Source organism: Mustelus asterias, unplaced genomic scaffold (genome assembly GCF_964213995.1).
Source record: "Mustelus asterias unplaced genomic scaffold, sMusAst1.hap1.1 HAP1_SCAFFOLD_77, whole genome shotgun sequence".
NCBI classification, from domain to species: domain Eukaryota; kingdom Metazoa; phylum Chordata; class Chondrichthyes; order Carcharhiniformes; family Triakidae; genus Mustelus; species Mustelus asterias.
The window spans coordinates 453,593-481,026 of NW_027590136.1; the positions used below are offsets into that span (position 1 = coordinate 453,593).

At 48.3% G+C, this 27,434-nt stretch overlaps 1 protein-coding gene across 1 annotated transcript in view; it reads right to left on the bottom strand.

Moving 5' to 3' along the window:
* Positions 1-27,434, bottom strand: part of LOC144483747 (uncharacterized) — a 45,030-nt gene that overhangs the window by 2,098 nt on the left and 15,498 nt on the right. Inside the window, exons 4-5 of the mRNA XM_078202284.1 lie at positions 23,201-23,347; positions 21,373-21,726 (exon numbers count right to left, since the gene is read on the bottom strand). Of these exons, the coding sequence (XP_078058410.1) occupies positions 21,373-21,726; positions 23,201-23,347 (501 nt within the window). The remainder of the gene's footprint in view (positions 1-21,372; positions 21,727-23,200; positions 23,348-27,434) is intronic.

A 27,434-nucleotide genomic window follows, 5' to 3' on the forward strand; every position in this document is an offset into this window, starting at 1 on the left:
GAAAAATAAGGAGCTGGGAGATGAATTGAACAAGTATTTTGCTTTGGTGTTCACAATAGAGGATACAGTTAAAACTCAGAAACAGCTGGAAATCAGAATAGTAATTAATTAATAAGGAATAATAAAGTACAGTGTAGGAGGAGGCCATTCAGCCCATCGAGCCTGCACCGACAACAATCCCATCCAGGCCCTATCCACATATTTCCCTGTTAATCCCCCTGATACCAAGTGACAACTTATCATGGCCAATCCGTCTAACCAGCACATCTTTGGACTGTGGAAGGAAACCGGAGCACCCGGAGGAAACCCACACAGACACGGGGAGAATGTAGAAACTCTGCACAGACAGCGACCCGAGGCTGGAATTGAACCCGGGTCCCTGGCGCTGTTAGGCAGCTGCACTAACCACTGTGCCACCGGGCCACATGTCAGTGCCATCGCCCAACTCCAGCCCAGTGTCAGCTCATCTGGAACACTCACCCATTCCATTGTGACGTCACACTCTGACCCATTCCATTGTGACGTCACACCCTCACCCATTCCATTGTGACGTCACATTATCACCCATTCCATTGTGACGTCACACCCTCACCCATTCCATTGTGACATCAGGGCTTCACTCTCCGATTACTCTCCCTGCCGACCTCCCACATGCAGCCTCAATGGCGGCAGTCAGCCCGGGTCTAACACTACAAGCTGCCGCTCCATTTGGTACAAAGGGGGGGAACCGGGAAGTTCATTTCCGGGGTTTGGGTTTGAACAACATGTTTACAAAGCCTCTCCACCCACCCGCCACATTTATCATTCCCCGCACGCCGCCCTCTACCTCGTATTGATCTCGCTTCCAAATTAAAACCGTCCGTCCGTCGCCATTACCCACAGTGCGCATGCTTCAGGTCCCGCCCCTCATTCACTCCGATTGGCTGGAGGACCAGCCGCTCCTGCTCGGTCCTCCAGTCCCGCCCCCTCTTCCTATTGGGCCGGAGCTGCCGTCAATCAGTGCCCGGGCATTGTGATGTGGAGCATGCGCTGTGTCATTGCTGTCCTTGGCGCTTGTTTGTCCCGGAGAAGCGGAGTCAGCGTTAGGCGGTGGCTGGGAGGATTTGGAAACACTTTGTGGATCCGCAAACCCTTCAGAATCATTGTCAGCTCCCTGGTTTGCAGCTGCGGGGCTTCTCCCTCCCTCCCTCCCTCCCGGGAACAGGCCCAGGTTAACGGCCCCATCCTGGCTCAGCCACTGGAGGATGGTTCACATCAGAGGATGGGGGAGGGGGACAATAAATAAGAGGTTACACTTTGGCCTCAAATCAATGAGGACTCTGATCTCTGGGAAGGAAGGAAACCCTGGGAGGTGGGCGGGGAGGATTCACAAACACCCGCTGGAGGCCTCAACACCCCCAGTAAGAAGCTGCAGCTCCCTGCAGTGACCAGGACAGAAAATAATTGATTTTATTTTCACTCTGTACAAAATAACTGAACCCAGCCAGACTAGAGGGTGGGAGAAAAGATTTGTGAAGATATTTCACACTGGGTTTGCCAGGCTGACCAACTCTCTCTGAGAAAATGAAAAGACATCCTTCATGAGTCTGTCGGAGCAGGTGAGCAGTATTGTGTGCGGTGCTGCTGGAACTGTGGGTGGGCACGGGCTGGTTGGCAGCCAGAACAGTTGGAAGAGGGTGCTGCACACATCCATCTTATGGGTGAAACAGCGCCCATACACCATGCAGCCTGGCACACTGGACTCAAACACGGGACAATCCATTGAAATATGAAATGGTTAATTTGGGAGTTGGTTGCAGGACAGGGAGGAGGGAAAGTGTTCAGGATGAGGATTTACTGCTTTACAGGAACAAGTGAGGAAACGATGTTCCACAGAAAATAGTTTCAAATTCCAGCATCCGCAGTAATTTGCTTTGATTCCAAATAAACTTTTTGGACTTTAACCTGGTGTTCTGAGACTTCTTACTGCGCAAACTCCACAGAGACAGTCACCCACCGCTGGAATCGAACCCAGACTCAGTGAGGCAGCAGTGCTAACCACTGTGCCACAGTGAAGGTAGTTTGCCGCAAATTTCGGGTGATAACAATGGGCTGGGTGTTGCTCAGAATGTGGAGCACTGCAGCAAAGTACACAGAGACAGAGCAGCAAACTGGACTGAGAAATGGAGTCTGCAGACTGGAACTGGCAGCATGAGGAGAGGTTATTTAGTCTAACACTCACAGCAATCTACAACCCACCCCCATTACCGAGACAGTGAGACAGAGATTACAAACACTCACCAACACAGCTCCATTGAAACGTCCCAGGAAAAAGAGGGAATCTGTGGCACTTCCTGTCCTGAAATAGCCCCAGGACTGTCACTCAAACCCCCAACCCGGCCCAGCTCACAGCTCAGCCTCTCAGCTTGCAGCTTCCTGCACCTTGAGCCAACCCTGCCCAGGTGTGGGAGGTCTGTGGAACCACAGAGTGGGGGGAGGGGTGACCTCCTGCTGTGCCCCAAATAGTTTCTCCTTCCCCTCCCCCTTGGCTCTCTCAGGTCTGAATGGGGATGTGTTGATGGACATTGCAGAGCCGCACTGAGCTTATCCTGGGTCACCCCCTCCCCCTGGGTTCAGTGTGTTCGGTTCGTTGCTTGTTTCCCTGCTGAACCTTCAGTTAATCAAAAACAGAAAGTGCTGGAAAACCTCAGCAGGTCTGATCGCATCTGTGATCATCCAGACTGGAAGCATTAACTCCATTCTCTCTCCACAGATGCTGTCAGACCTGCTGAGATTTCCAGCATTTTCTGTTTCAGATTCCAGCATCCGCAGTATTTTGCTTTTATCTTCATTTAAACAAGCATTCTTTCATGGCCTTTACCCCCATTGCTCCTTTCCAGAGCTTCCCACCTTCTGCTATTGTCCCTGACTCCCACATTAACTCTGTCATTCCTTCCCTTTATCCCGCTCACATCCCGCTCGAAACTCAGGCTCAGAGTTTTAGCGCCATCTCCCCCTCCCCCAGCTCCCACATCCCAACACCCGGAATCTCTCACCCAGCGGTTCCAGTTTGTCTGGTTTGAGTTCAGATTTGCCGCAGCACCGACAGGATTTCACTTCAAACCCGCCGAAACTGACTGCTCACAAATCCCCAAATGTTTCTCCAGCAGCCCGGGCTGGTTAACGTTGTTTAAAGTCAGCGCCCAAATGCAGTTACTCTCCTCAGTTTAAAAAACTTCTCCGTTTCATCTAAAGTATTATTCGCAGCAGACATAAACACAAAATTGTGAACGTTACCCACCGCCCCCCCCCCCCCCCCCCCCCCCCCCCCCCCCCGCCAACGAGACCCGAGCTGGGGTGTCCTGAGTAAGAGACATCTGTTTCGGGTGTGACAATTCTTACACATTCTCTGGTTGACATCAAACGGAAAACGCTGGAAATTGCCCCCATTACCGAGATAGTGAGACAGAGATTACAAACACTCACCAACGCAGCTCCAGTGAAATGTCCCAGGGAAAAGGGGGAATCTGTGGCTGTTCCTGTCCTGATATCGCCCCAGGACTGTCACTCAAAACCTCAACCCGGCCCAGTTCACAGCAAATTGCTGCTTTTGTCAAAAGGGTCACTTGGACTCGAAACGTCAGCTCTTTTTGTCTCCTTACAGATGCTGCCAGACCTGCTGAGATTTTCCAGCGTTTTCTCTTTTGGCTGGAAATACTCAACAAGTCAGGCAGCCTCTGTGGAGAGAGAAACAGACTGAGTGTGACCTGTCATCAGAACTGGGAAATATAATATTATTTCTCGCAACTGAAAGAGACACTTTACAGCCTTCAGAACAAAACTGAGCTCAACAATTTTACACCACAATCTCTGCCCCCATTGTGTTCTGTGTTTCGTTGCTGCTTTTTTCACCTCATTTCCCTCTTGTTTACTTTACATTCAGACTATCGCTCACCGGCTATTCACACCTTATCCAGAACATCTTTTGTGTCTTTACTTGTCCCATTACCACTCGTTTTGGTCTTGGGCCGTGAAACATTTTATCAGTTTGCAGATCTTTCATTTTGTTCTTCTCCACCTCCCTCTCTCAATTCTTCAGAGGTCAGTCTTTGACAAAGGGTCATCTGGACTCGAAACGTCAGCATTTTTCTCTCCTGACAAATGCCCGTGACCGCTGAAGTGCATCATGGGCATTCAGCCTCTGATCTTTGGGTAAGCATTCTCCAAGGCGGCCTTCACGACACACGACAGCGCAGAGTCGCTGAGCAGAAACTGATAGCCAAGTTTCGCACACATGAGGACGGCCTAAGCCGGGATGTTGGCTTTATGTCACACTATCAGTAACCCCCACAGCTTGCCTCCTGGACTTGCTGGCTGTCCTGTCTGGAGACAATACACATCCCTTTAACCTGTGCTTAATGCTCCCTCCACTCACATTGTCTGTATCTTTAAGAACTGGTTGGCTGTAGAGATTTGCATTCTAATCAGTATTCTGTAACTTGATTTTGTGTCTCTGTGCCCTGTTTGAGAGCAGATTTCCACTCCATCTGACGAAGGAGCAGCGCTCCAAAAGCTAATGGTATTTGCTATCAAATAAACCTGTTGGAATTTAACCTGGTGTTGTTAAAACTGTTACTCTAAATATATCCCCATCGCTCCGGGTGGGAGTGGAATTGATGATTTCTTGACTGTCTGTCTGCACTGCTGCCTCACAGTGCCAGGGACCCAGGTTCAATTCCCAGCTTGGGTCACTGTCAGTGCGGAGTCTGCACGTTCTCCCCGTGTCTGTGTGGGTTCCCTCCAGGTGCTCCGGTTTCCTCCCACCATCTGAAAGATGCGCTGTTTAGGTGCATTGACCCAAACAGGTGCTGGAGTGTGGCGACGAGGGGAATTTCACAGTAACTTCATTGCAGTGTTAATGAAAGCCTTACTTGTGACTAATAAATAAATTTAACTTTTAACTTTAATTTTGTGAACTCATAGAATCGTAGAATCTTACAGTGCAGAAGGAGGCCATTCAGCCCATCGAGTCTGCACCAACCACAATCCCACCCAGGCCCTATCCCCGTAACTCCACATATTTAACCTGTTAATCCTCCTGACACTAGGGTCAATTTTGCATGGCCAGTCAGCCTAAGCAGCACATCTTTGGACTGTGGGAGGAAACCGGAGCACGCGGAGGAAACCCACGCAGACACAGGGAGAATATGCAGACTCTGCACAGACAATGACCCAAGCCAGGAATTGAACTCAGGTCCCTGGTGCTGTGAGGCAGTCGTGCTAACCACTGTGCCACCATGCCGCCCTCATCTCCTTGAACAAATAGTAAATTGTAGAGATTATAAAGTTTGAATTGTAATATCTAATGGTGTAAAATATCTTGGAGCAGAGTGGATGTGATAAAGGCTGGAATACAGACTGTGGGAATGAGGGTGAAACTGCTGTGCTCAGTGAATGGTTCTTATTGGAGGGAGGGATGTAGCGGGATCTTCCTTGTTACTCCACTTACAGGCCGATGTTTGAGGGTCTGCCGATAGCTGTGAGTGTCTCTCTCTTACAGGCCTTGAAATTTCAAAGGCCGGGGAATGCTGCACTGGGGCAACTCCACAGGAGAGAGCGCTGAACCAGGCTCACCGTTTATACCTGACCAGTAACCTGATACTTATATCACACAGCCATCCCAAAACCGCCACCAAGGCCTCAGTGGTTCTCTCCATTGTCAGTGGGACAACGGCCACCCTGCACCCACTCCACTCGTGTAGGTCTCCAAGAGAGAGAACAGAGAGACTCTGTTCTTTATCTCCTGACCAGCAGTCTCCCTTGAGTGAGTGGGTTCAAATCGCTCAGATCACCCTCGGTTCTAGACTCCGGATTTATGGTAAGGGATATTGAAACTGTGACCTCGTCAGAGTGCGCTGGTGAGAGAACAAGAGGCAAGACGGACTCCAAATGAGTTTCAAAACTTACAGTGATTTATTTAACAATAAAATCAACCTCTTCAATACCCCACCACACATGAATAAAACTTATACTTTATACTACACTATGGGAGAAATGCTAATGGGTACAATGTATTACTGAACTTTAAAATTACAATACACCACCCCTCCCCTTGCCTCAACCTCTATCCTATCCTCAGGAGCTTCGCAAGGTTGGCTGGGATACTCACAATTCTAAAAGGGGTTCCTTTGTGGTCGGCTCAAATGTCTTAGTGCAGGGTCGAAACTGAAGAGAGCTTGGTCCTGCTTGTCTGCTTCTCAGCTTGCGATTCTGGAAGAGAGCTTGGTTCTGCTTGTCTGTGTCACTGCTTGCGATTCTGGAAGAGAGCTTGGTCCTGCTTGTCTGTGTCACTGCTTGCGATTCTGGAAGAGAGCTTGGTTCTGCTTGTCTGTGTCCCTGCTTGCGATTCTGGAAGAGAGCTTGGTCCTGCTTGTCTGTGTCCCTGCTTGCGATTCTGGAAGAGAGCTTGGTTCTGCTTGTCTGTGTCCCTGCTTGTGATTCTGGAAGAGAGCTTGGTCCTGCTTGTTTGACTCTCAGCTCAATTTATCAAAAACACCTTCCCTGCCCCCGTAGGTGATTTTCAAGGACAATGGGGCTTTCGATCACCGGCAGTTTCAGTTTAATTTCGTCAAGTCCACACAAAAGGCTGGAACTGCCTTGACCCCCTGTGGGTCGTTATTTCAATGTCTTCTGTGGATGGGCCGATTTCTGTGGCCATGGACTCCCTGCTGGTCTGTTTACTGTCCTTTGTCCTTCTGATGATTCGATCACTGGTGGATCTGCCTTTTTGGCCACTTACATATTCAGGGACCTCACACCTTTTTTTCTCTTAGCACAGTCCACAGGCAGGTTATGTTTGTCCTGCCGAGCCTTCTGGGAGGTTTTTATCAGCCAGCAGCCAGAGTTGGCCACTTTTAAACTGGCAGGTTTCTCCTGAGTCCTTTTAAAATATGGAGGATTGCCCTGAAACTTACAGGGATGGGAGGAAGGAGAAAGGGATGGATGGTGAGAGGGAGGGATGAGTGAGGTGGATGGAGGGAGAGAGGGGTGAATGGGGGTGAATGTGAGAAGCTAAAGTTTACATTTGGAGAGGTTCCCAGTCTCTCTGATCAGCTGAACTGGGGAAGCTTTTGCGCAGACTGCACTGCTGCTGTTTCCCCTCCTGTCCACCAGAGGTCGCTGTAGGCCTCCCAGCTGCTGCTCCTCCCAGTGTCACCTCTTGCCCACTCCAGTGCCTCCAGTACACCTCACTGGAGCCCCAGGCCATTCTTGCCATCCTGCCAGGTCTCGGGTACTGAGGCCAGTAGTAAAGTTTATTTATGAGTCACAAGTAGGTTTACATTCGCACTGTAATGAAGTTTCTGTGAAAATCCCCTAGTCGCCACACTCCGGCACCTGTTCGGGTAACACTGAGGGAGAATTCAGCTTGGCCAATGCACCCTAACCAGCACATCTTTCAGACTGTGGGAGGAAACCGGAGCACCCAGAGGAAATCCACAGACACGGGGAAAATGTGCAAACTCCACACAGTGACCCAAGCTGGGAATCAAATCCAAATCCCTGGCGCTGTGAGGCAGCAGTGCTAACCACTGTGCCACTGTACCACCCAGAGCTCTGAGGTTAAGTTTCTTCTTCAAACCTAAGACGATACAGTGTCACATCAGGGCGGGGAAAAGGAGTCCATTGGCTTCAGATGGATAATGGTAAAAGTTAATATCCCAATTTATTCACTTTATTCCTTCAAGCTGAGGTTTACAAAGTGAAAATTCCACTGTTTATAGCAGTGACTAAATAAGCAATGACACTCATCCTATATTTAAATTAGTCTGGAATACACCTCAATTTCACACAGGTTAACATTTTTCAAGCATTTGGAACCCCAAATGTCTGCTGATGTGTCATCCAGAGCTGTTTTCCTGGCAGTTTGTGTCAGTAGCAGGCTGCTGTTACCATCCACTCTTGGGCAGGGTGAGGAGACAGCTCCGACACCGACCTCAGCTGGAATGGGAATTGAACCATACATTAGTCCGCAGGCCAGCAATGCTGCAGGAATTGCAAAGGGGCTGCACAGAGGTCCAGAATTAGAAGAGGGGGTTGTGGAGATGGAGGAAGCGTCTGCAAGACATGGGGACATTTTGGATTATCTCAAAATTACAGAATGCGGGAGACCAGTCAGGAATGTGTTGAAATTGTCAAGTCTGGCAGTAATGTGTGGATGTGGGATTCAGCAGCAGATGAAGGGCTGCACGGTGGAACAGTGGTTAGCACTGCTGCCTGACAGCAGTGGGTTTCTGTGTACGTTCTCCCTGTGTCTGAGTTTCCTCTGGGTGCTTCCGTTTCCTCCTACATTCCAAAGATGTGCAGGTTAGGTGGATTGGCCATGTTAAATTATCCGTTAGCGTCCAAAGATGTGTAGGTTAGGGGGGGTTAGCAGGGTAAATGCACAAGGGTACAGGGCCCATCGAGTCTGCACCGACTCTCCAACAGAGCATCTTACCTAGGCCCTATCCCCGTAACCCCACATATTTACCCCACTGTTCCACTGTGTTACTTATTCATAGTAAGAAGTCTCACAACACCAGGTTAAAGTCCAACAGGTTTATTTGGTCGCAAATACCATAAGCTTTCGGAGCACTGCTCCTTTGTCAGATGGAGTGGATATCTGCTCTCAAACAGTGCACAGACACAGAAATCAAGTTACAGAATACTAATTAGAATGCGAATCTCTACAGCCAGCCAGGTCTTAAAGGTACAGACAATGTGGGTGGAGGGAGCATTCAACACAGGTCAAAGAGATGTGTATTGTTTCCAGACAGAACAGCTAGTGAGATTCTACAAGCCCAGGAGGCAAGCTGTGGGGGTTACTGATAATGTGACATAAATCCAACATCCCGGTTTAGGCCGTCCTCATGTGTGCGGAACTTGGCTATCAGTTTCTGCTCAGCGACTCTGCGCTGCCGTGTGTCGTGAATGCCGCCTTGGAGAACGCTTACCTGAAGATCCAAGGCTGAATGCCCGTGACTGCTGAAGTGATCCCCCACAGGAAGAGAACAGTCTTGCCAGGTGATTGTCGAGCGGTGTTCATTCATCCGTTGTCGTAGGGTCTGCATGGTTTCCCCAATGTACCATGCCTCGGGACATCCTTTCCTGCAGCGTATCAGGTAGACAACGTTGGCCGAGTTGCAAGAGTAGGTACCGTGTACCTGGTAGATGGTGTTCTCACGTGAGATGATGGCATCCGTGTCGATGATCCGGCACGTCTTGCAGAGGTTGCTGTGGCAGGGTTGTGTGGTGTCGTGGTCTAAATCATTTATTGTATTCTATTATTCTAGCCCTCTCGACATGAATGCTAGCATTGCATTTGCCTTCCTAACTGCCGACTGAATCTGCATGTTACCCTTGAGAACAAGCACTCCCAAGCCCCTTTGTGTTTCTGATTTCCTAAGCATTTCCCCATTTCGAAAATAGTCTGTGCCTCCATTCCTCCTTCCAAAGTGCATAACCTCACACTTTTCCACATTGTATTCCATCTGCCACTTCTTTGCCCACTCTCCTAACCTGTTCAGGTACTTCTGCAGCCTGCTGCTTCCTCAATATTACCTGTCCCTCTACATATCTTTGTATCATCTGCAAACTTAGCAACAGTGCCTTCAGTTCCTTCTTCCAAAACATTAATGTATATTGTGAAAAGTTGTGGTCCCAGCACCGACGCCTGAAGCACACCTCTAGTCACTGGCTGCCATCCTGAAAAGGACCCCTTTATCCCCACACTCTGCCTCCTGCCAATCAGCCAATCCTCTATCCATGCCAGGATCTTAAGCTTAGCACCATGTGCTCTTAACAGAATGAACAGTCTCCTATGCGCTACATTGCCAAAGGCCTTCTTGGGATCAAAATAAATCACGTCCACTGGTTCTCCTTTATCTAACTTCCTTGTTATCTCCTCAAAGAATTCTAAGAGATTTGTCAGACATGATCACCCCTTGACCAAGCCATGCTGACTCAGTCCTATTTTATCACGCACTTCCAAGTATTCTGCAACCTCATCTTTCATAATTGACTCTATAATCTTGCCAATGACTGAAGTCAGGCTCACTGGCCTCTAATTTCACATTTCCTGCCTCCCTCCCTTCTTAAACAGCGGTGTTACATTCGCTACTTTCCAGTCCTCTGTCATTCCTGAAAGATCACTGCCAATGCCTCCACAATTTCCTCAGTTATCATTTTTAGAATCCTGGCGTGTAGTCCATCCAGTCCAGGTGATTTATCCACCTTTAGACCTTTCAGTTTCCCCAGAACCTTCTCCGTAGTGATGGCCACTGCAGTCACCTGTTCCCCCTGATTCTCCTGGAGCTCTGGCATCCCCCTGGTGTCTCCCACCGTGAGGACCATGCAAAGTAACGATTCAGTCCATCTGCCATTTCTTTGTTTCCTATTGTTACTTCTCCCGCCTCATTTTGTCGTGATCCAATGTCTATTTTTGCCTCTCTCTTATCATTTATGGATTGAAAAAAACTCTTCCTGTCTTCTTTTATATTACTGGCTACCTTGCAATCATATTTCATCTCCCCCCCCCCCCGCCCCCCACCCCCTCCACCCGCCCCGCCCTATTGCTTTCAGAGTTGTCCTCTGCTCGCATTTAAAAAAAATCCCAATCCTCCAGCTTCCCACTAATCCTCGCCACTTTGTATTCTTTTTCTTTTGCTTTTATCTTGTCCTTGACTTCCCTCGTCAGCCGTGGAGGCCTCGTCCTCCGCTTGGCATGTTTCCTCCTCCTTGGGATAGACTCGGTAGAGGGGACATTGAACAATGAAGGTCGGTGAATTGCCAAAGTGGGTTAGCGATCAACGCTGAAATTGAAATTATAATGAACATTTTGCTGTCTTTCTCTCTCTCTTTCTTTCTCTCCCACTCTCTCATTTACAGTATTAGATTAAGTCATAAGCGTCTAGGCTTTCGACATTGACAGTGGAGAAATTGTCAGGAGGGAATGAATAAAGGAGAAGGAGATATGAGAGCCGAGAGGCAGCTGTTCTGGGATCCTTGCTGTTTGTCATTTTCATAAATGACCTGGATGAGGAAGTGGAGGGATGGGTTGGTAAGTTTGCTGACGACACCAAGGTAGGTGGTGTTGTGGATAGTTTGGAGGGATGTCAGAAGTTGCAGCGAGACATAGATAGAATGCAAGACTGGGCGGAGAAGTGGCAGATGGACTTCAACCCGGATAAGTGTGTAGTGATCCATTTTGGCAGATCCAATGGGATGAAGCAGCAGTATAATATGAAGGGTACCATTCTTAGCAGTGTAGAGGATCAGAAGGACCTTGGGGTCCGGGTCCATAGGACTCTTAAATCGGCCTCGCAGGTGGAGGATGCGGTCAAGAAGGCGTACGGCGTACTAGCCTTCATTAATCGAGGGATTGAGTTTAGGAGTCGGGAGATAATGCTGCAGCTTTATAGGACCCTGGTTAGACCCCACTTGGAGTACTGCGCGCAGTTCTGGTCACCTCATTACAGGAAAGATGTTGAAGCCATTGAAAGGGTGCAGAGGAGATTTACAAGGATGTTGCCTGGATTGGGGGGCATGCCTTATGAGGATAGGTTGAGGGAGCTTGATCTCTTCTCCCTGGAGAGACGAAGGATGAGAGGTGACCTGATAGAGGTTTACAAGATGTTGAGAGGTCTGGATAGGGTAGACTCTCAGAGGCTATTTCCAAGGGCTGAAATGGTTGCTACGAGAGGACACAGGTTTAAGGTGCTGGGGGGTAGGTACAGAGGAGATGTCAGGGGTAAGTTTTTCACTCAGAGGGTGGTGGGTGAGTGGAATCGGCTGACGTCGGTGGTGGTGGAGGCAAACTCGTTGGGGTCTTTTAAGAGACTTCTGGATGAGTACATGGGATTTAATGGGATTGAGGGCTATAGATAGGCCTAGAGGTAGGGATATGATCAGCGCAACTTGTGGGCCGAAGGGCCTGTTTGTGCTGTGGCTTTCTATGTTCTATGTTCTATGAATGCTTGTTGGATGTGCTGGGAAGTATGTGCGCGATATGAGATGTGGGGAAGAGGTGAAGAGGTTCGCGCTCTCTTGTGGCCGTGGCTGACATGATTGTGCATGTTGAAGATTTTAAAAGTGCAGTTCCAGCCGTGAGCAGCAGGGAGCAGTAAAAGTGAGGTGGATATTGAGGAGGCAAAGAATGGGGAGAGTGAGGAAAGTGGGAATTGCAGAATGGTGCGTGTGAGCGTGTAGGGCTGGTGGAGAGTTGGTTGGTCAAAGGTGTGTGTCCATGTTTTGGTTTACTTGCGTAGTTTGCTGTGGTGATGGCATTGGATGTGAGAGTGAATGAAAGGGGCAGCAGAGGGAGTGAGTGTGGAGGCAGGCAGAGAGGCATCGGGTTTGTCTATATTGAGGGGAACGGCAAAATATTTTGTTTGCTGCGATTGAAGGTGTGGAGAAAAGGAAGCGTCTCGCTGTATTGGTCAGGCGGCACTGCTGTTTCTATTCACAGGTGCTATCCCACTACTGAAGAGCACAGGGGATTTGACCTGCTCCGTTCCCGACCTGGGCCGGTTCACCCCTCCTTAGCACACCTGGTGCTCCCAGAGTCCTCTCGGAACACCATGCGGATACTGATCTTAGTGTGGACACCCGATCCGCACGGAGAACAACAGCCCAGAACTCCCGACCTCAAGCAATCCAGCAGCCTCAGCCTCCCAGCAGCGGGATTACAGGTGCGCGCCACAGCACCCGGCAAACGCAACCTTTGATTCAGCCGCCTTCAGTTCAAACAGCAGCAAGAGCTCGAATGCAGACATCACTGCAAATATAATAGGCTGCTTCACTGACTCAACTGACCAGAATTTGAGGAAGCTTCAACTTTGTGTGCTCAAGTTAGTCTAATTGACCTCTTAAAATTTATTTGTGCGAATTTTTGTTTGTATTCATGGAACCTGTGTGAATATGTTTACTCAGTCCCGCCCTCAGCCCAGGTATCAGTGCCGTTGAAAATAAGGAGCCGTTTTCTCTGTTGGAATGGCACGCAGCAGCTCGGCTGTCTGCCCCTGAAATACACGCGTTTACTGCGCGCATCACAGCAGAGTGGAACAGAGACCTTTCCTTTTCCAGATCTCTGAATGTGACGCAGTTCTTTGCCAAGTGGAAGCTATGATACCAGAAGACCATGAGACATAGGAGCAGAATTTTGCCACTCGGCCCATCGAGTCTGCTCCGCCATTTAATCATGGCTGATATTTTTCTCATCCTCATTCTCCTGCCTTTTCCCCATAACCCCTGATCCTCTTATTAATCAAGAACATATCTATTCCTGCCTTAATGACACTCAATGATCTGGCCTCCACACCTTTCTGCGGCCAAGAGTTCCACACATTCACCACTCTCTGGCTGAAGAAATTCCTCCTCATATCTGTTTCAAATGATTGTCCCTTTAGCCTGAGGTTGTGCCCTCTGGTCCTAGTCTTTCCTACTAGTGGAAACATCAACGCTGCACTCAGCGCTGGAACACGTAGATAACAAGGACATCTATGTCAGATTCCTATTTATTGACTACAGCTCAGCCTTCAACACTATTATTCCCACGAAGTACATCCCCAAACTCCATGGCCTGGGTCTCGGCACCTCGCTCTGTGATTGGATCCTGCACTTCCTAACTCACAGACCATAATCTGTAAAGATAGGCAACAACACCTCCTCCACGATCATCCTCAACACCGGTGCCCCACAAGGCTGTGTTGTCAGCCCCTTACTATACTCCTTATGATACCTATGACTGTGTGGCCAAATTCCCCTCCAATTTGATTTTCAAGTTTGCTGACGACAGCACCGTAGTGGGTTGGATCTCAAACAATGATGAGACAGAGTACAGGAATGAGATAGAGAATCTGGTGAAATGGTGCGGCAACAATAATCTCTCCCTCCATGTCAACAAAACGAAGGAGATTGTCATCAACTTCAGGAAGTGTAAAGGAGAACATGCCCCTGCCTACATCATGATGTGGAGATGCCGGCGTTGGACTGGGGTGAACACAGTAAGAAGCCTCACAACACCAGGTTAAAGTCCAACAGGTTTATTTGGTATTTGCTTATGGTATTTGCTACCAAATAAACCTGTTGGAATTTAACCTGGCTTTGTGAGACTTTTTACTGCCTACATCAACAGGAATGAAATAGAAAAGGTCGTGAGCTTCAAGTTTTTAGGTGTCCAGACCACCAACAACCTGTCCTGGTCCCCCCCATGCCGACACTATTGTTCAGAAAGAGCACCAATGCCTCTACTTTCTCAGAAGACTAAGGAAATTTGGATGTCAGCTATGCCTCTCACCAGCTTTTACAGGTGCACCATAGCAAGCATTCTTTCTGGTTGTATCACAGCTTGGTATGGCTCCTGCTCTGCCCAAGACCGCAAGAAACTACAAAAAATCGTGAATGTAACCCAATCCATCACGCAAACCAGCCTCCCATCATTGACTCTGTCTGCACTTCCCACTGCCTCGGCAAAGCAGCCAGCATAACTAAGGACCCCATGTACCCCGGACATTCTCTCTTCCACCTTCTTCCTTCAGGAAAAAGTGTCAAACATTGAACGTCCTGTTCCAACCGACTCAAGAACAGCTTCTTCCCTGCTGCTGTCAGACTTTTGAATGGACTTACCTTGCATTAAGTTGAACTTTCTCTGCACCCTAGCTATGACTGTAACACTACATTCTGCACTCTCTTGTTTTCCTTCTCCATGAATGGTGTGTTTTGTCTGTATAGCGTGCAAAAAACAATACTTTTCACTGTACGTTAATAGATGTGAGAATAATAAATCAAATCAAATCAAAATCAAAACATCCTCTTCATGTCCACTCTATCCAGGCCTCGCAGTATCCTGCAGGTTTCCCCCTCTTCCTTCTAAACTCCAACGAGTACAGAGCCAGAGTCCTCACCCGTTCCTCATACGACAAGCTCTTCATTCTGGGGATCGTTCTTGTGAACCTCCTCTGGACCCTTTCCAAGGCCAGCACATCCTTCCTTAGATACGGGGCCCAAAACTGCTCACAATACTCCAAATGGGGTATTATGCAGCCTCAGAAATACATCCCTGCTATTGTATTCTAGCCCTCTCGACATGAATGCTAGCATTGCATTTGCCTTCCTGACTGCCGACTAAATCTGCATGTTAACCTTGAGAACAAGCACTCCCAAGCCCCTTTGTGTTTCTGATTTCCTAAGCATTTCCCCAGTTAGAACATAGTCTGTGCCTCCATTCCTCCTTCCAAAGTGCATAACCTCACACTTTTCCACATTATACACCATCTGCCACTTCTTTGCCCACTCTCCTAACCTGTTCAGGTCCTTCTGAAGCCCCCTGCTTCCTCAATACTACCTGTCCCTCTGCATATCTTTGTATCATCTGCAAACTTAGCAACAGTGCCTTCAGTTCCTTCTTCCAAAACGTTAATGTATATTGTGAAAAGTTGTGGTCCCAGCACCGACCCCTGAAGCACACCGCTAGTCAACGGCTGCCATCCTGAAAAGGACCCCTTTATCCCCACACTCTGCCTCCTGCCAATCAGCCAATCCTCTATCCATGCCAGGATCTTAAGCTTAGAACTATGTGCTCCTAACAGATTGAACAGTCTCCTATGCGGCACATTGCCAAAGGCCTTCTGGGAATCGAAATAAATCACGTCCACTGGTTCTCCTTCATCGAACGTCCTTGTCATCTCCTCACAGAATGCTAAGAGATTTGTCAGACATGGCCACCCCTTGACCAAGCCATGCTGACTCAGTCCTATTTTATCGTGCACTTCCAAGTATTCTGCAATCTCATCTTTCATAATTGACTCTATAATCTTGCCAATGACTGAAGTCAGGCTCACTGGCCTCTAATTTCACATTTCCTGCCACCCTCCCTTCTTAAACAGCGGTGTTACATTCGCTACTTTCCAGTCCTCTGTCATTCCTGAAAGATCACTGCCAATGCCTCCACAATTTCCTCAGTTATCTCTCTTAGAATCCTGGTGTGTAGTCCATCCAGTCCAGGTGATTTATCCACCTTTAGACCTTTCAGTTTCCCCAGAACCTTCTCCTTAGTGATGGCCACTGCAGCCACCTGTTCCCCTTGATTCTCCTGGAGCTCCGGCATCCCCCTGGTGTCTTCCACCGTGAGGACTGATGCAAAGTAACGATTCAGTCCATCTGCCATTTCTTTGTTTCCTATTGTTACTTCTCCAGCCTCATTGTATCGTGATCCAATGTCTATTTTTGCCTCTCTGTTATCAATTATATATTGAAAAAAACTCTTCCTGTCTTCTTTTATATTACTGCCTACCTTGCAATCATATTTCATCTTTCCACCCCTTATTGCTTCTATAGTTGTCCTCTGCTCGCATTTTTAAAAATCCCAATCCTCCAGCTTCCCACTAATCCTCGCCACTTTGTATTATTTTTCTTTTGCTTTTATCTTGTCCTTGACTTCCCTCGTCAGCCGTGGATGCCTCGGCCTCCCCTTGACATGTTTCCTCCTCCTTAGGATAGACTCAGTAGAGGGGACATTGAACAATGAAGGTCGGTGAATTGCCAAAGTGGGTTCGCGATCAACGCTGAAATTGAAATTACAATGAACATTTTGCTGTCTTTCTCTCTCTCCCTTTCTTTCTCTCCCACTCTCTCATTTACAGCATTAGATTAAGTCATGAGCGTCGAGGCTTTCGACGTTGACAGTGGAGGAATTGTCAGGAGGGAATGAATAAAGGAGAAGGAGATATGAGAGCCGAGAGGCAGCTTGAATGCTTGGTGGATGTGCTGGGAAGTATGTGCGCGATATGAGATGTGAGGAAGAGGTGAAGAGTTTCGCGCTCTCTTGTGGCCGTGGCTGACATGATTTTGCAAGTTGAACATTTTAAAAGTGTAGTTTCTGCCGTGAGCAGCAGGGAGCGGTAAATGTGAGGTGGATATTGAGGAGGCAAAGAATGGGCAGTGAGTGAGGAAAGTGGGGATTGCAGAATGGTGCGTGTGAGCGTGCAGGGCTGGTGGAGAGTTGGTTGGTCAAAAGTGTGTGTACATGTTTTGGTTTACTTGCGTAGATTGATGTGGTGATAGCATTGGATGTGAGAGTGAATGAAAGGGGCAGCAGAGGGAGTGAGTGTGGAGGCAGCCAGAGAGGCATCGGGTTTGTCTGGGAATGGCAAAGAAGTTTGTTGGCTGTGATTGAAGGTGTGGAGAAAAGGAAGCGTCTCGCTGTATTGGACAGGCTGCACTGCTGTTTCTATTCACAGGTGCTATCCCACAACTGAAAAGCACCGGGGATTTGACCTGCTCCGTTCCCGACCTGGGCCGGTTCACCCCTCCTTAGCACACCTGGTGCTCCCAGAGTCCTCTTGGAAAACAAATGCGGATACTGATCTTAGTGTGGACACCCGATCGGCACAGAGAACAACAGCCCAGAACTCCCGACCTCAAGCAATCCAGCAGCCTCAGTCTCCCAGCAGCGGAATTAAAGGGGTGCGCTACAGCACTCGACCAGCACCATCCTTGATTCCGCTGCCTTCAGTTCAAACAGCAGGAGGGCTCCACTGCAGACATCACTGCAAATATCCTAGGCTGCTTCACTGACTCAACTGGTAATCATTTGAGGACGCTTCAACTTTGAATGCTCAAGTTAGTCGAATTGACAACATAAATTCATTTGTGCGAATTATTCTTTGTATCATGGAACCTGTCTGAATATGTTGACTCAGTCCAGTCCTCAGCCCAGGTATCAGTGCCGTTGAAAATAAGGAGCCGTTTTCTCTGTTGGAATGGCACGCAGCAGCTCGGCTGTCTGCCCCTGAAATACGCACGGTTACTGCGCGCATCACAGCAGAGTGGAACAGAGACCTTTCCTTTTCCAGATCTCTGAATTTGACGCACTTTTTGCGAAGTGAAATCTATTAAGCGCAATGCTTGGTTTCTGCGCGTTCCCTCCGGTGCAGTCACCACCCCGAGTCTTATCTTTGAGAATAGACTCGGTCGAGGGGACATCGAATAATGGGGTGTCTGTGAATTGCCAATGTGGCTTGGCGATTAAACTGGAAATTACAATGAGCATTTTCCTGTCTCTCTTTCTCTCTCTCTCTTTCTTTCTCTCCCACTCTCTTATTTACAGCATTAGATCAAGTCCAAAGCCTCGAGACTTTCGATGTTGACAGTGGAGAATTTGCCAGAAGGGAATAAATAAACGAGAAGGAGTTATGAGAGCCGAGAGACAGATTGAATGTTTGGTGGTTGTGCTGGGAAGTGTGTGCGCGATATGAGTAGTGTGGAGGAGGTGAAGAGGTTCGCGCCCTCTTGTGGCCGTGGCTGACATGATTGTGCAAGTTGAAGATTTTAAAAATGCAGTTCCTGCCGGGAGCAGCAGGGGGCGGTAAATGTGAGGTGGATATTGAGGAGGCAAAGAATGGGGAGAGTGAGGAAAGTGGGAATTGCAGGATGGTGCTTGTGAGCGTGCAGGGCAGGTGGAGAGTTGGTTGGTCAAAAGTGTGTGTACTTGGTTTTGGTTTACTTGCGTAGTTTGCTGTGGTGATGGCATTGGATGTGAGAGTGAATGAAAGGGGCAGCAGAGGGAGTGAGTGTGGAGGCAGGCAGAGAGGCATCGGGTTTGTCTGCATTGATGGGAACGGCAAAACAGTTTGTTTGCTGCGATTGAAGGTGTGGAGAAAAGGATGCGTCTCGCTGTATTGGTCAGGCGGCACTGCTGTTTCTATTCACAGGTGCTATCCCACTACTGAAGAGCACAGGAGATTTGACCTGCTCCGTTCCCGACCGGGGCCGGTTCACCCCTCCTTAGCACACCTGGTGCTCCCAGAGTCCTCTCGGAACACCATGTGGATACTGATCTTAGTGTGGACACCCGATCAGCACAGAGAACAACAGCCCAGAACTCCCGACCTCAAGCAATCCAGCAGCCTCAGCCTCCCAGCAGCGGGATTACAGGTGCGCGCCACAACACCCGGCAAACGGAATCCTTGATTCAGCCGCCTTCAGTTCAAACAGCAGCAAGAGCTCGAATGCAGACATCACTGCAAATATAATAGGCTGCTTCACTGACTCAACTGACCAGAATTTGAGGAAGCTTCAACTTTGCGGGTTCAAGTTAGTCTAATTGACATCTTAAAATTCATTTGTGCAAGTTTTTGTTTGTATTCATGGAACCTGTGTGAATATGTTCACTCAGTCCAGTCCTCAGCCCAGGGATCAGTGCCGTTGAAAATAAGGAGCCGTTTTCTCTGTTGGAATGACACGCAGCAGCTCGGCTGTTTGCCCCTGAAATACACGCGTTTACTGCGCGCATCACAGCAGAGTGGAACAGAGACCTTTCCTTTTCCAGATCTCTGAATGTGACGCAGTGTTTTGCCAAGTGGAAGCTATGATACCAGAAGACCATGAGACATAGAACATAGATAAACTACAGCACAAACAAGCCCTTCGGCCCACAAGTTGCGCCGGTCATGTCCCTACCTACCTACGCATATATATTGGCTTACCTATAACCCTCTTTCCTATTAAGTTCCATGTACTCATCCAGGAGTCTCTTAAAAGACCCTATCGAATTTGCCTCCACCACCACTGACGGCAGCCGATTCCACTCACCCACCACCCTCCGAGTGAAAAACTTACCCCTGACAGCTCCTCTGTACCTACTACCCAGCACCTTAAACCTGTGTCCTCTCGTAGCAGCCATTTCAGCCCTGGGAAAAAGCCTCTGAAAATCCACCCGATCTGTACCTCTCAACATCTTGTACAGCTCTATCACGTCACCTCTCATCCTTCGTCTCTCCGAGGAGAAAAGACCGAGCTCCCTCAACCTATCCTGATAAGGCATGCCACCCAATCCAGGCAACATCCTTGTAAATCTTCTCTGCACTCTTTCAATAATTTCTACATCCTTCCTGTAATGAGGCGACCAGAACGGAGCACAATACTCTACGTGGCGTCTGACGAGCGTCTTATAAAGCTGCATCATTATCTCCCGACTCCTAAACTCAATCCCTCGATTGATGAAGGCCAGCACACCATACGCCTTCTTAACCACCTCCTCTACCTGTGAGGCCGATTTAAGAGTCCTATGCACCTGGACCCCAAGGGCCTTCTGATCCTCTGCACTGCTTACCCTTGATATTATACTCCTTCATCCCATTTGACCTGCCAAAATGTACCACTACACATTTATCCGCGTTCCAAAATGTCCCACTACACATTTATCCGCGTTCCAAAATGTCCCACTACACATTTATCCGGGTTATCTGTGTTGTTTAAGTTTTTATGTAAACTTTTATCGTGCCTGTATAATATTTCACTACTTTGTTTAGGTTCCTTCACAACTGAATTTCATAATGGACACATCACTGTGAAGAGGTCAGTCAGAATTATCAGCAAGGATTAATCAGCACTTTCTCATTGGAGATGTTAATCAGTGGAACCCCTCACACACAGATTTGCAGAAAAGATTAATTAATTTAGGACTGAAGTAAAGTTCGTAATTTTATTGTTAACTTTATGAACAGGTTCTTGTTGAGGATTCTTGAATTAAGGAGAAAGATCACAGAAGGTGCTTTTAAAAAGGAACATTGCAGCTCTGAAAATCAGTGACATCTCCAGAATATTAAACTCCAGCCAGGGGCCGCACGGTGGCATAGTGGTTAGCACTGCTACCTCTTATTACCAGCGACCCGGGTTCGATTCCGGGCTTGGGTCATTGTGTGGAGTTTGCATGTTCTCCCCGTGCTTTGTAGATTTCTTCCAGGTGCCCCTGTTCCCTCCCACAGTCTGAAAGATGTGCTAGTTAGGTGCATTAACCCGAACAGGCACCGGAGTTTGGTGATTAGGGGCATTTCTCAGTAAGTTCATTGCAGTGTTAATGAAGCCTTGCTTGTGACTAATAATTTAAAAAAAAAACTTTAAAGTTATAGGGATGATAACATCAGCAGAAACAAACCAGATATTGCCAGACTATCAATCCAGGCTGTGATTAAAAGCAGAATCCAATCCTTGCAGTCTATTATGAATTTGCTGGTGTCTCAGCAGGCTGGAGGACCTTGTGAATGCCTTTCCACACAAGGAGCAGGTGAAAGGCCTCTCCCCAGAGTGAGTGCGTTGGTGAGTCAGAAGGTTGGATGACTGCTTGAAACTCTTTCCACAGGTACTGCAGCTGAATGGATTCTCCTGAGTGTGAGTGCGGTGGTGGGACTGGAGGGTGAATAACCGAGCGAATCCCTTCCCACACACCGAGCAGGTGAACGGTCTCTCCCCGGTGTGAAGTCGCTGGTGTCTCACCAGATCAAATGACTGGGAGAATTTCTTCCCACACATGGAGCAGGTGAATGGTCTCTCCCCGGTGTGAGTGCATTGGTGAGCAGTCAGGGTGGATGACTGCCCGAAACTCTTTCCACAGGAAGTGCAGCTGAACGGTTTCTCCTCGGTGTGAATTCGCTGATGTGTCCAAAGGCCGGATGACCGAGTGAATCTCTCACCGCACACAGAGCAGGTGAACGGCTTCACCCCAGTGTGAATCCGCTGGTGTGTAGCGAGGCTGGATGTGCTGTTGAACCTCTTCCCACAGTGAGTGCAGCTGAAGGGCCTCTCCTCAGTGTGAATTCTCTGGTGTAACATCAGGTAGGTTGTCTTGGTAAATCCCTTCCCACACACAGAACAGAGGAATGGCTTCTCCCCAGTGTGAATGCGTTGATGGATTTCCAGCCGGAAAGAAGACTTGAATCCTTTACCACAGTCCCCACATTTCCAAGGTTTCTCCATGGTCTGGGTCTCTTCCTGTCTCTCCAGCCTAGAGATCAGTTGAAGCCTCGTCCACATACAGAACACGTGTTTGCTCCCCACTGTGAATGGTGTGATGTTTTTTCAGGATGTAACTGGTTAAAGCTCTTTCCACAATCAGTTCACTGGAACACTCTCACTCGGGTGTGTGTGTGTGTCTCGGTGTTTCTCTAGTTGCACTGATGTTTAAAATATTTTCCACAGATAAATATTTCTCCTTCCACATTGAAAGGTTGATGAATAATTGAGTTAAACCAAAATGTTCGTTTTGAGTTTTGCATCTACAAATCTTTCCCTTGTAAGATCTGTAAAAAGAGTTGACAAAATTAATCACGGGTCAGTCCAGGATAGAAATTCATATCAGACAATTCTAATTTCTCTAGAACATTCTTTCCTCTCTTGTTCTCCCAAATCTGTAAATCCCCGTCTCACACACTCTCCCTCCTCCCTGGGCTGAAATCCAAACCCATCTCACCATCTCCACCATTCCTGTTCTCCACTCCCTGTTTCCTCCTTCCCTCCAGTCTGTCTGGCTTCAGTTCTCTTGCCCCTCTGTGCAAAATCAAGAACATTGTTTTCTCTCCTGGTCACTGGGACCCTCAAGGCCCACCCACTCTCTGGTTCACTGTTACTGTTGGCTGCAGAGACCAATCTGTGAGAGGTGGTTCTGCTTCAAGTGCCACATATGAAGTGGTTCTCAGGTCTGGTTGTGGGTTGTTGTTTTCGATGTTGGCTCTTGTTGCTGAGCCGCTGGAGTGATCATCCTCCATCCTGTGAATGTACCCAAGCTGGCAAAGGCACCTCCACTTGATGAGAACTCACATTCTTGGGAGACAATGGATTGTAGATTTTGCATCAAAGATCAATTTAGGATTGAAGTTAAAAGTTCAGTCTTATTGCAACTAAATTTCTGTTGAGAGTTCTTGAATTCAGCTGAAAGATCACAGATGGTGCCTTTAAAAGGGACACTGTAGCCTTGAAGGTCAGTGACATCTACAGAATATTAAACTTCAGCCAGTTATAGGTTTGTTAATATCAACAGAAACAAACTTAAAATTGTCCAACTATCAATCCTGGATGTAATGAACATTAGCAGAAACAGCTGAATCCCATCTCTCAGTCACATGTGGATTTGCTCATGTGTCACGAGGTTGCGGGACCGAGTGAATCCCTTCCCACACACAGAGCAGGTGAATGGTCTCTCCCCAGTGTGAACTCGCTGGTGTACAAAGAGAGCAGATGAAGTCCTCAAACTCTTCCCACAGTCAGAGCAGCTGAATGGCTTGACCTCAGTGTGAATTTGCTGGTATGCCTTGAGGCTGGATGACACAGTGAATCCCTTCCCACACACCGAGCAGGTGAATGGTATCTCCCCAGTGCGAACTCACTGGTGTTCAATGAGGGCATATGCCTGCTTGAAACTCTTCCCACAGGAGGTGCAGCTGAATGGCCTCTCCCCAGTGTGAACTCGCTGATGACTCACTAGACTGGATGACTGAGTGAATCCCTGTCCACAGACTGAACAGGTGAAAGGCTTCTCCCCAGTGTGAATTCGAGGCTGTGTGAATACCTGAACCTCTTTCCACAGGAAGTGCAGCTGAACGGCTTCTCCTCAGAGTGAATTCGCTGGTGTGTCACCAGGTTGGAGGACTTTGTGAATCCCTTCCCACACATGGAGCAGGTGAATGGTTTCTCCCCAGTGTGAACGTGATGATGTTGACTGAGGTCTGATGAAGACCTGAACCTTTTTCCACAGTGAGTGCAGCTGAACAGCCTCTCCTCAGTGTGAATGCGCTGGTGTAACATGAGGCCGGTTGGCTGAGTAAATCCCTTTCCACACACAGAACAGGTGAATGGCCGCTCCCCAGTGTGAGTGTGCCGGTGGTTGTCCAACAGGGATGGTAATTGAATCCTTTCCCACAATCCTCACATTTCCACGGTTTCTCCAAGGCATCGGCCCCACTGTGACTGTGTCTATGGTATTCCAGCTGGGATCTATAACTGAATTCTTTCCCACAGTCCTCACAGTTCCATGGTGCCGGTGTCCTTGTGTCTCTCCAGGTTGGATGATTAGTTGAAGGCTCGTCCACACTGTGAATGGTGTGATGTTTTATCAGGCTGTGGAACTGGTTAAAGCTCTTTCTGCAATCAGTTCACTGGAACATTCTCACTCAGCTGTGCGTGTGTCTCTTGGTGCTTTTCCAGTAACACTGATGTTTAAAATATTTTCCCTCAGACAGAACAAACGAACAATTATCCTTTCAACCTCAAAGGTGATGATATTCAGGTCATGATGAACCAACTGACTGTCAAACTTAAGTTTGGTTTGAGTTTCCCATCTGCAATCATCGTTTCTAAGATCCCGTAAAAAGAGTTTACAAAAGTCATCACCGTCAGTCCAGGATAGAAATTCTGAACAGACAATTCTAGTTTCTCTGGAACATTTTTTCCTCTCTTGTTCCCCCAAATCTGTAAATCCCCATCCCACACACTCTCCCTCCTCCCTGGGCTGAAATCCAAACCCATCTCTACCATTTCTTTCCTCCACCCCCAGTTTTCTCCCTCCCTCTCCTCTGCCTGTGTTCAGTTCTGATGTGGAGATGCCGGCGTTGGACTGGGGTGAACACTGCTCCTTCGTCAGACTCCATCTGACGAAGGAGCAGCGCTCTGAAAGCTTATGGCATTTGCTACCAAATAAACCTGTTGGTCTTTAACCTGGTGTTGAGACTTCTTATTGTGAACAGTTCTCCAGCTCCTGTCTGCAGACTGACAATAAAACCAATGGGTCTTATTGGGGGTGTTGGGGCCTCCAGCGGGTGTTTGTGAATCCTTCCCGCCCACATCACAATGCCCGGGGTGATTGACAGCAGGTCCGGACCAATAGGACGAGGCGGCGAGGCTGGAGGACCGAGCGGGAGCGGCTGGTCCTCCAACCAATCGGAGTGAATGAGGGGAGGAGCCTCGCTCGAGGCTTCCTCAGTGCGCATGCGTCGAGCCGGAGAGGCTCCCGATAAAGACGGCGGCAGGGATTCTGGGCCTGTTCCGGGGAAAAGCGGGAGCTGATTTCCCCGCTTCACAACCCGCACCCGAGCTTTGTATTCGGTGCTTGGGGCCGACACGGGGTGTTTATGAAGCCTCGAACCCACCCCCCGGCTCCATCCCCCCCTCATTCCCCACCCGCCGGCTCCATCCCTCCCCCATTCCCCACCCGCCGGTGTCGGATCAGCTGAAAATTCCCACCGCCGCAATCCTGAGCTCCCAGCGGCACTGCGCATGCTCCACATCACAATGACCGGACAGTGATTGACAGCGGTTCCGGACCAAGGAAAAGGGGGCGGGGCTGGAGGACCGAGCGGGAGCGGCTGGTCCTTCAACCAATCGGAGTGAATGGGGGCGGGGCTGAGTCCGGATCTCCCTCATTGTCTGAAACTCTGCATCATTGTGAAAGTTGCTCTGTGTCAAACTCCAGGAGAAAACTGGACCTTTCCGTTTGTGGCTTCAAACAGATGGAGCCCTGTGGGTGCGGAGCAAACAGATGGAGCCCTGTGGGTGCGGAGCAAACAGATGGAGCCCTGTGGGTGCGGAGCAAACAGATGGAGCCCTGTGGGTGCGGAGCAAACAGATGGAGCCCTGTGGGTGCGGAGCAAACACATCAACATTTATCACTGAGATAAAGACAGTAAATGTTGGAAAATCTCAGCAGGGCTGACAGCATCTGTGGAGAGAGACTAGAGTAAGAAATCTCACACCACCAGATTAAAGTCCAACAGGTTTATTTGGTAGCAAAAGCCACTAGCTTTCGGAGCGCTGCTCCTTCATCAGGTGACTATAAAGGAATATCAGTTAAATATCAGTGACTACAAAGGAACAACTTGGTGGGAAGTTAAAAAGCAGGACCCCGAGGGTAGTCATCTCAGGATTGCTACCTGTGCCACGTGCCAGTGAGGGTAAGAGTAGGATGCTCAGGCGGATGAACACATGGCTGAGGAACTGGTGTAGGGGGCAGGGTTTCAGATTTCTAGATCATTGGAAACTCTTCTGGGGCAGGTGGGACCTGTACAAGAGAGATGGGTTACACCTGAACTACAAGGGGACCAATATACTTGCAGGAAGGTTTGCTAGTGTTATTGGGAAGGGTTTAAACTAGATTTGCAGGGGGATGGGAACCAGAGTGCCAGAGCAGATAGTGGAGCGGGGGTGAAAATAAATGATGTTAATAGTTCATGCAAAATCACAAATAGAAGGACTGTGTGTGGAGTTGGAATGTTATGGTGAGGTTGTATAAGACATTGGTGAGGCCGAATTTAGAGTATTTTGTGCAGTTTTGGCCACCTAATTACAGGAGGGATATTAATAAGGTTGAAAGAGTGCAGAGAAGGTTTACAAGGATGTTGCCGGGACTTGAGAAACTGAGTTACAGAGAAAGGTTAGGACTTTATTCCCTGGAGCGTAGAAGAATGAGGGGAGATTTGATAGAGGTGTGTAAAATTATGATGGGTATAGATAGAATGAATGCAAGCAGGCTTTTTCCACTGAGGCTAGGGGAGAAAATAACTAGAGGACATGGGTTAAGGGTGAGGGGGGAAAAGTTTAAAGGGAATATTAGCGGGGGGCTTCTTCACACAGAGAGTGATGGGAGTTTGGAATGAGCTGCCAGATGAGGTGATGAATGCGGGCTCACTTTTAACATTTAAGAAAAACTTGGACAGGTACATGGGTGAGAGGGGTGTGGAGGGATATGGTCCAGGTGCAGGTCAGTGGGACTAGACAGAAAAATGGCTCAGAACAGCCAAGAAAGGCCAAATGGCCTGTTCCTGTGCTGTAATGTTCTGTGGTTCTAACTGATCTTAAAGCCAATCTTTTTCATTCTGTGTGGAGGGGGTGCGCTGAATCAGTTTTAATGGGGTTTTATATTTGTTTATACAATGTGGGCATTGCTGGCTCAACCAGCATCAATTGCCCACCCCAAATTATTCTTGAGAAGGTGATTGGGGCTGCCTTCTTGAACTGCAGATTTGAAGTTACTGTCAGATCAGCCGTGATCTAATTAAATGGGTCAAGGGGCTGAATGATCTACTCTCCTATATTTATAAGTTTGCCGCAGTCGAAGATGCTGTGCGGAAGGGATTTCCAGGATTTTTGATCAGCGACAGTGAAAGGACAGCAACATGATTCCAAGTCAGGATTGTTTATGTCTTGGGTGCCATTGTTTTTCGGTAAAGGGTCTGTTCCTCTGCTGTACTGTTCTTCGTTCTTTGATAACGTCAGTTGTCCATGTTGCCAATTATCTGCTGCCCTTGTCTCTCGGTGGTAGAGTTTGTAGGATTGGAAGGTAAAGGTCGCAGTGTTGGAAGGTGCTGTTGAAAGTTAAATTATATTAATTTCTTCAGACGAAAAAGTGGAACTCAGGTGAAGATTTGGTGGGGAGATCTAGATCAGAGAGGCAGTATTTCAGAGTTTATCACTGTGATAGCAGCAATCCCATTGCTATCTGTTGGCAAGACTGATGGAAATATTTAAAATGGAGACCATTGGAGGACGAGGTACAATGGAATTTGTGAACTATCTGAGGATAATGGTGAGGGGAAAGGAAGGGATCAGGAAAGCAGCTGACACTTCATATTGTTCCAGGAGAAGTGGGGTCA